Genomic DNA, 9,179 nt, shown 5'->3' on the forward strand with positions numbered 1-9,179 from the left:
GGGAAGATTATGAAGCCTACTATGGCAAATGTTAGTGTATGAATATTAATTAAATCACTCTGAAGTTGCTTAGTAACCTTCCTGGTCCCGCATTATAATTAATATTTATGAGCTCGCCATGATTCGTGTATTCGCCTCTTAAAGCCACGCCTAGTAAACTCACGTCTGCTTTTCAGCCAATCCGTTAAGCCAACCGGGCGAACGGCGCGTTACGTAATTAATATTCATGAGCCAAGCCTTCTCCGTAGTAGGATTCCGAATTTCGCTACCGGGGGCGTGGCGTGGGCTTTGCCGGTTTCAGCAGCAGACACAATGAAACGAGGGGCAATGTAGGACACCACGTTGGGGCTTGAAACGCAGACACGTCGGTAGCGTATTATTTTTTACTTCTTTTGGATATTTTTTTATCGTTCGTTTAATTTGTTTTGTTTGTATTTATCATAGATCAATAGCAAAGGTCTCTGCTGCTGATGAGAAAAAACAACGTGTTGAAAGTCTTTGGAGAAGAACAGCACGGGCTCAGGAAACGAGGCTCTCCATCAGAACTTTAGTTGTGTCGTTAAACCCAGTCGCGATAAAAAAAATGTCGTTCGCCTATTCGGATTATCTGGCCGCTGAGTGTCTGGTGTCGATATCCAGCGGTCCCGTCCTCCATCGACCCACCCCGGTATCTGGTGCGGCTCAGGCCCCTCCTCAGGGCCTTCCTGCCGGGGAGCCAGACGGGTCGAGCGAGGACAGGGAGGTGCGGGAGACGCTCCGGTTAGAGGGGGCCAATATGATGACGGTGGCGGAGATCCTCACCGACCTGCACGGCAAGTTTCGTCCCATGTCGGCCTACTCCGAAAGCAGCAACTCGTCATGCGGAGAGAGCGGCTACACCACGTTGTCTGACTCCACCACCCCGACGCCGACCATGACCCCCTCTGCCACCCCTGTCCCGGGACAGTACAATAACACTCAGCAGTTTTGGGGAGGAGGGGGCGCACCCCGGTCCCCCACCAAGCGTCACCCCTGTACTTTCGACGGGTGTGACAGGGTATATGGCAAATCATCCCACCTGAAAGCGCACATCAGGACCCACACAGGTAAGCTGAAGCACATGGGTGCGGATGGACGCTTACGCCGCAGACATCATTAACATTAATCAACCACGTATATTTGTGTGTACATGTAACGTTATGTACTTTGAATATGCGCATTTATACTGTCCTTGTCATTAACTTAGGTCGAATTAAATTTTATACAGTTTTATAAACTGCTCATAGTGTATGTATTAGTTTTAAAATTCCCTGCTGGAAGGGTTTAACCATATTATGGGTTGTTTTATTGGAGCTCACGGTTAGAGTAACTTTTAACGGTCGTCCGTTTGTTTGTTGACTGTTGTCAGGGGCTCCCTCTGTCATCTCTCACTAGCCGCTATGAATAGAGATAATAAAAGTGAATTTGTGGATAATAATGTAATTCACTACTCGTTAGTTGAACAAAAGAGTGAAAACTCCCAACTGTGGCCTCCGAACAAAGAAAGTTTATGAACAAAGGAAGGAGCGCGTGAGGGAGGACGAGTATAGTAGTAGTATAGTGACGAACACTGTATTTGCATATGAACAGAGCTCGATTACAGAACGCGCGCGTGCGCGGTTCCCAAATGCACTTTCTGTTATTTGACTAAAGCTAAAAGAGCCATTTAAGCCACACCTGGCCTCTCTTCATGAGCTGTTCAAAACGGTCTTTACCACTTAGTTGTGTTCATGAATTGAAGCATACTGTGGAGACAAGGTGATAGTTTTTAAACAAAACACAAGTGCAGGTAAGAGAAACTAGTAGGCCTACAGTTAAGTCATTACTACACTAACATAACAAAATGCAGTAGAGGTAGAGGTAGCTACTACACTAAAATCATTAGTAGGCTACTAGAGTTGGGAGGGTTACTTTAAAAATTTAGGCCTATTCTGTTACAGTTATAAATTACTTCATTATTACATTCAGTAACATAATCCAACCACCACAATTAAAGTAATGTAGGCTAATCTGATTACTTTTGGATTCCTTCAAGGTCACATATGTGAAATAAAGTCAAGTAAAAAGCAATATTGAGGAGAATAATTGTGCATGCACCAGTATGGCACCAGAACCAATTAGAGATATCAACTTAATTCGCTGTTAATATAAATCATCCACCCACAACCCACTCGAACCTGTGTCACATTACGATTATTCTAATTCTCAGTGTAAAGCGTGATGATACGGCAACATATTACACTGAAGTAGGCTGCTTTTGTATTACATTTGACTATTTAAAGTAAAAGTTCTTCTTTGGACAAATTGCATTTCCTTAATAGCCTAAACACAGGCTTTACTCCTTCAAACATAAATGTCACTGTTTCTGTCATTGCAACAAATTCCCAAACACACACAAGAAATTAAATATGCTTATCCCAAGCAAAGGCTGGATATAGGCTTAATGAGTTGTCATATATACTGCACTTCACAGCCATTACATATCACATACTCATCACCTGATCCGTCCTGGTTAACTATTTCAGTAAGATTGTTAAACCACACAGTACTTTTCATTCCTTTTTTTTTTTATTCTCCTTTTCGAAATTTCTCTCGGATGTGTTTTTATGTTTCAATTAATCGAGATTTAGATTTTAGGTCATATCATCCTGCCCTACAATATAGCATTATTATTGAAATACTAATTTATTTAGTTTTAATTAATCCTGATTGTATAATTATTTTTTTTTTTTTACAACTGTAACTATAATCAGATGTTTTTTTTTACATAATTGTAACAAATTAGTTCCCAGATTTTTGTATCCTGATTACGTTCGCCGTTACATGACGTATTCTGTTACTCCCGAACCCTGTTAATGTAGGCTACACAGTGTGATTTTTTTTTTTTTCCTGCCCTGACAAAATTTTCACCCCCCCCCCCCCCCCCCCCGTCAGAAAAAAGGTTCTTGTTTTTGACCCATGTTTATTTTATTGTATATATTATTTATTAAATAAGTTTATGACGCCAACATTTTAGTTACCAGGGAAATTTCACAATTCTCAACAATGCCAATTTTATACCACAATAAAAACAACTAGCCTAATGAATATAATGTTCAAACATTATTACTCCCCAAAATGAGCATTTTGGATTATCGATCTTGATTGGTTTAAAATCGCTTGAATTCTTAAACTGACAAGACATAAAAACGCATGCAAATGATTAACTCTTGCGATGCCCTGATTGGTTCTGTCGACTGTGACCCTGGTACAGTATGCTAATGATAGCCGGTGATCAGTTACAGATTGCAAATATATGATGATGATAAAAATGTTAGTTAGTAGTGTAATCTATTACATTACACAATTTAGTTAATCTATTCTGACTACTTTTAATGGGACAGTACCATATTGAATAAAAATACAAATACATATTTTGTTATCCACAACATGAAGGGCATTAAACATTACATCAGGGTTTCCCAGACTGGGGTTTATGAAGGAACTGCAGAGAGGTAGGGAGTTTAATGAAAAGCTAATAATTCATAAACATGTCAAATTAAAATTAGTAAAAACAAATCAACAAATTCTAAAAAGATATATACTTTATTTTTGTACCTGCATGTCACTAGATCTTTAATCGGAATCGGAGAACCGCGAATGCCCGAATGTGTTATTTAATTATTGAATATAGGCTATTAGATGATGAGGTGTGGCTGACAAAAATAAGTTTTTGTATAACTGCATTACATGTAATTATGAAATTATATGAATTTGTGCATTTTAATGTGATTTAAAAGCCCAAACCCTTCCAAATACATAGTAATACATGGTTAAATGATTAAAATAATTATTAAAATGCATTCTTCAGGAGTTGATTAGATATGCAATGTTGAGAAAACATGAAAAATGAAATGATTTCTGTAAATCCAGTGGTTAAGTGTGGTGTTTGTTGCCTCTCCTTTTTCATGTAATTATGGTCACTTGACTCTAGTGGCTGGCCTTTGTGTGCAATTTCATAGATCTAGAAGACTTCTATAAGTGAATCGCTTATAATACATACAGAAAGTCTTCTAGATTTCACTTAAAGTTATAGGCTTTTTTTAGAAAGTACAATTTAAAAAGTAAAAAAAAGAAAAGAATTTGGGAGAATCAATAAATTATGAATAATTTACTAACATTGTGTGAATATGTAATTATGTAATCAATAAAAATTTAACTGCAATCTGATTATGAATAGTGTTCAACGGGTCACAAAACTCATGGTTCGGATCATATTACAGTTTTTGAGTCACGGATAAGATTTTTTTTTTTTGATCAGCATGAAAAATAAATAATTTGAAGAAAAAAAATACGAACAAAAACACTAATTACAAGCATAGATAAATACAATATAACAAAGATACATATAAAGAACCTAAATGTAAAATAACACTACAATGTTCACTGTATTTAAATTAAATTTAGATTAGCCTAATCTTTGTTAAAGCTGTGCTTTGTTGTTTGATTAACATGAATGACAGACAGCAGTGGGTATTTATAGGCTGCTGTCACTTTAAGACCTTACGCACGGGTCCAATATAATGATACACATCCGATTTCTTTCTCAACTGTTCACGATCACTTAAGACAAAACCGACTGCGTTTACGAGAGTACGTTACGTTGCAGAGACGGGTATTTTGACATAATTTTGTGAGATGCGAAAGAGGAATCAATTAGGTGTTGTTCGCACGGTACCTGAAACGCGCAGCTGTGCGCACAGTGCTATCTTTCTTCTGTTGAACACAAGAAGAAGATATTGTGAAGAATGCTGGTAATAAAACAGTTTACGTCAGCCATTGACTTCCGTAGTATTTTTTTTTTTCCTACTATGGAAGTCAATGGCTGACGTAAACTGTTTTATTACCAGCATTCTTCACAATATCTTCTTTTGTGTTCAACAGAAGAAAGAAAGTTATGATCATCATGAGGGTGAGTAAATGATGACATAACTTTCATTTTTGGGTGAACTATCCCTTTAAAAACATTAAGCATGTCACACCTATGTAAAGGTCATGTGTCCAGTCTATTCTCTATGACTCTATAAAACTTTAGTAAGTAAGTATTAAAATCATTCAGTTATCACAAGCTGCTGCAATATGCATATGTACATTTGCAATATTTTTGGCCCTAGTTGCTAAAAAACTAGTATAGTAGCTGTCTGAAGTTCATCAGTTAGTATGCTTTATATCTAGAATAGTAGGCAGTGCAGGTGCCAAGCCATTGCTTACTTTATAGTGCACTTGTGTATTTTACACGGCATTAGTGTCGTCTAATGAGTTGTGGATCGTCCATGTGCTCTGTCTAGGTGAGAGGCCCTTTCCTTGCTCCTGGCCCGACTGCGAAAAGAAGTTCGCCCGTTCCGACGAGTTGGCCCGACACCTGCGCACCCACACAGGCGAGAAACGCTTCCTGTGCCCACTCTGCGACAAGCGCTTCATGCGCAGCGACCACCTCATCAAGCACGCCCGCCGGCACCCCAACTTCCACCCCTCCATGATCAACCGCAAGGGTTCGGCTCAGGGATCCGCTTCAACCCAGCCCGCCGCCGCCGCCTCCTCCTCAGAGTACGCCAGCACTGCCATGTAGACCCCTGCCTTCTGCACTGTGACCACCGTCTCTAAGACACTGCAGCTCACTCGATCGCCGTGCATGCTGGGATCCTTTTAAGCTCAGTCCTCACTTCCACAGGCCAAAAATGAAGAACTTCACCACGTCTTCCTCCGAACCCCTTCGCCCAACCAGTGACGACCAAAACGGGCGAAGGAGACACAAAAACGCTCAAGCACATTCCCAAGTCACGTGATTAAACGATCACATGACCGACAAGTGACTGCGAACGCAGCATTGGCCTTAAATTGCTTGCTTTGGGTGTTGTAGATTCGTCTGAAATGCCGTAACGGCCTTTTTTGGGCGCATGCAGACAAAATTGCTACCAGCAGCACAATGTTTTCCGTCGGCCATCGTCGTTGATTCACTTGTCAGCCATGTTTTTGAAACTTCCTAAAGGATATGTCACAGTTTAAGGGAAAGTTTACTCGTTCTTTGGTCTTTTTACATCTATCGTCGGAAATTTCGCACAACCTTGTTTGTCATGTCTTTTTGTATTGCCAGAACGGCAAACCCCCCTCTGGTTTTTTTGTTGTCCACATGCTGTACGACGCAATAACCAGGTTCAGTTGCAGAATTATCACAATATTTGTGTGTTACTCATGAATTAGTCACGCATAACCCGTGCGGTGACTTTATGCATTCTTAAACCTCCTTGGCTTTGCTCAACCTTGAAGTTGTGATGGCAAGTTTATCCATTCCTTAAACGAATCATATTCTTGACCACCGTTGAAACCAAACAACGTTATCGATTGAAACCGAAACGGCCAGTGAGTTTCTTCCGGGTAGAAACACTGCCTGCAATGCCGCATTTCCACATAGCTTTCCCTACTGAAAATTGTAATAAGTTATTGTCATCTTAATTTCCTTTTGTTTTCTATTAGTAGTACAAGCATGGCAACTGAAATAGTAGGGAGTTTTTTTATTGTTAATTTTATTAGACCATGCATTTATTATTATTATTATTATTATTATTATTTTCCACTTGGAGGAACTCTTTTGTTTGGCCATGTAATGTCGATACATGTAGCAATGTGTTTAATAGTAATGTGGATACGTGTAGATAAATATCTATGCTTGCAGCTTCAATGGTAAAGATGTTATATGAACTACTAGAAGTAATACACCTTATATTAGGGGTGACAGTACACGCTTGAATAGAATAGTGCTGCTTGTGTGCGAATGTGTGCGCGTCACGTTCGTGTGTGTGTGTGTGTGTGTGTGTGTGTATTCACGCGGGAGAGCCCGGGAAACGATCTCTCTCCAAAACTGTCCTGCCCGCGGACCTCTTACAACTATCTCAGAGAACAAAAAAAAAAAAAAAAAAAACACATCAGGAAACTCAGAAAGCCTTAATATACTTGTTTTGCACCATTGTTTACTGTCGGATATTTTCTACAGGTATGCCGTCAGGCGTCGTTCTTCTCGACTAAAGAAATACACATGCAATATTGCACTTTTTTTCTTACTGGTATTGTCAATAATGCTAGTCGTCTGCTAGTGTGATGGGTTTCACTGCATAGATGCTACTGCATAGTGCTCAACTAAACGAACACTGTGGAAGGGGATACAAACCTGTCACAATAAATCGATACATTTGTCTAAATGCGCACCTTTGTCTGAGTGCTTAAACCAGTGTGAGGAAAAATGGACTTGATTTTTTTGTGGACTTTTCACTTTCGTTTGTAATTTTGCTTTACATTTTGGAGTGTAAAACGGATGCGAAAGCTCTGAACTCAGTTGGTCTGGTATCAAAACTACAGCTTTTTTTTAATGGTTCATCATACCGTTCTTCTAATCATGCAATATTCAGAGTGCTTTGAGCTTTACTGCTGGCAGTAACTTAAAGCAGGATGACAACTGACAAGTTAACAAACCAAACCAGAATAGCATTGAGGACTCTGTTTCGTTCTGTAGCTAATGAAAGTATGTATTCGTCACAATGCTTGTATGTTTGGCCTGGTTTTTCTTTTCTTTCTTTTTTTGTGTCGTCTTTTAGTAGTAGTTCTCCTGTAGTGAGTCGTCTGGATCTGTTGACCGTTGACGACATCAATGGTTCACTGTGTTGGGCTGCGGTGGGCTTTTGTACTGTATGTGATTCTCGACAGACTGAGACCATTGTGATCACGTCTTTTTGGACTTTCACTCACAATGCCCTCTTTTAGCAGTCCGGATTCAACTTTGCATTTGATATCCCTCCCGTTATACTCGACACATTCGCAGCTAGTACTCTGGACAGCCATCACAAACCACTGGATCAAATCTGATTTTTTAATTGTAATTTTTTTTTTTTTTTTTTTTTTGGTCTTTAATTTCAGTTACTATCTTTTGTATTTTAGTTTGATGTACTGGAAAGTCTTGTTTCTTATGCTTTTGTATTGGATGATGTACTGTAGATGTCTATAGTATGCAGAACATAGCTTTCTAGATGGTTTAGGACAGAACCCAGATAGCTTAGCAATCGTATAGCGGGGAAAACGCGTATTCTGTAGTTCCTTCGGGAAAAATGCTGCAACTTCTGCTGTGTTCGAGGCATCCGATCTCTGCGTGTCAAACTGAGATGTGTGTGAGCGCGGCTGCTTTTAATCACGACGCTAGATTGAGAATATGTACCGTAGATTGACGACTTTATTTTAAGAACTGCTTTGTTGCTTGGCGTACAATCTAGATCTTGTCCATCAGTTTTGACACACTAAAACGATTATGCACTGATCGGCCGATCGTCTGTAGCGATCACACTAAAAGGATGTCTAATGAGATCTGCTAAGGTCTCAGTCTACAGCCATGTCTCATATCAGTGGACCGATGGGTTTTGTCAATACAAAAGCCTCCATGTATCTCCTCAGGTGATAAAACGTAATGCTGAAAACCTCTGTCCTTCACGAGTTGGACCTATTGTTAAACGTTCTTTTCATTCGCTTTGTTTTGCAATTCTCTGCCATTTTATTTATTACATGCTTTTGTTTTGGTGTGCTTTAAAATATCTTCTTTTTTTACAGTACTTACAGTACTTATTTTATGGTATGAGACTTGACTAATGATTTGATTGATTCATTGTTTGCCTCCAACAAAAACAAACAAACAAAAAATACCCTCCAGTGCTTTTTAAATAATAAATAAATGGATTAAGAATTATTTTGTGTTTTGGTGTTTATTATGTTTTATGGAAATACTGAGATGTGACTGTGTGATTGTTATATAGTTTAGCTCATCATATGCCCTCAAATACATACTGGACACAAAAATGGTCATTATGTTTTTCAGACAGATGAGAGATGTGAAATACAGTGTGACATGCTTTACTTCATCTACAACAAATTTGCTTATTTAATTACTATCCTTGAAATAGTGCATACCGATAATCTGAAATGCTTAACATAAAATTAAGTTTTCTTTGTTAAAAATGTTTCAAAATCCTAAAAATTAAAGTTTGGTCTCATACATTTGAACCCCACTGTTTATATAACTGTTTGGCAAGAGTTGTTCTACTGTAAGCCTTCTTGATGGAGTGTGTAGCTTTTCATTTCTTAAA

General features: G+C 38.9%; 1 protein-coding gene across 2 annotated transcripts; it reads left to right on the forward strand.

Annotated features, from left to right (window-relative positions):
- Nucleotides 1–241: 241 nt before the first annotated feature.
- Nucleotides 242–8,887, forward strand: LOC306998436 (Krueppel-like factor 9). Of its 2 annotated transcripts, none has more exons than XM_079612507.1 (3): nucleotides 242–364; nucleotides 445–1,085; nucleotides 5,346–8,887. In XM_079612507.1, the coding sequence occupies exons 2-3, from the start codon at nucleotides 584–586 to the stop codon at nucleotides 5,624–5,626; spliced, it is 783 nt and encodes a 260-aa protein (XP_079468633.1). In that variant the 5' UTR covers nucleotides 242–364; nucleotides 445–583; the 3' UTR covers nucleotides 5,627–8,887. The 2 variants fall into 2 exon arrangements, with proteins under 2 accessions (XP_079468633.1, XP_079468634.1); XM_079612508.1 differs by having other exon boundaries at nucleotides 293–368.
- The last annotated feature ends 292 nt before the right edge of the window (nucleotides 8,888–9,179 follow it).

Source organism: Phoxinus phoxinus (genome assembly GCF_949152265.1).
Source record: "Phoxinus phoxinus genome assembly, chromosome: 5".
Lineage (NCBI taxonomy): Eukaryota > Metazoa > Chordata > Actinopteri > Cypriniformes > Leuciscidae > Phoxinus > Phoxinus phoxinus.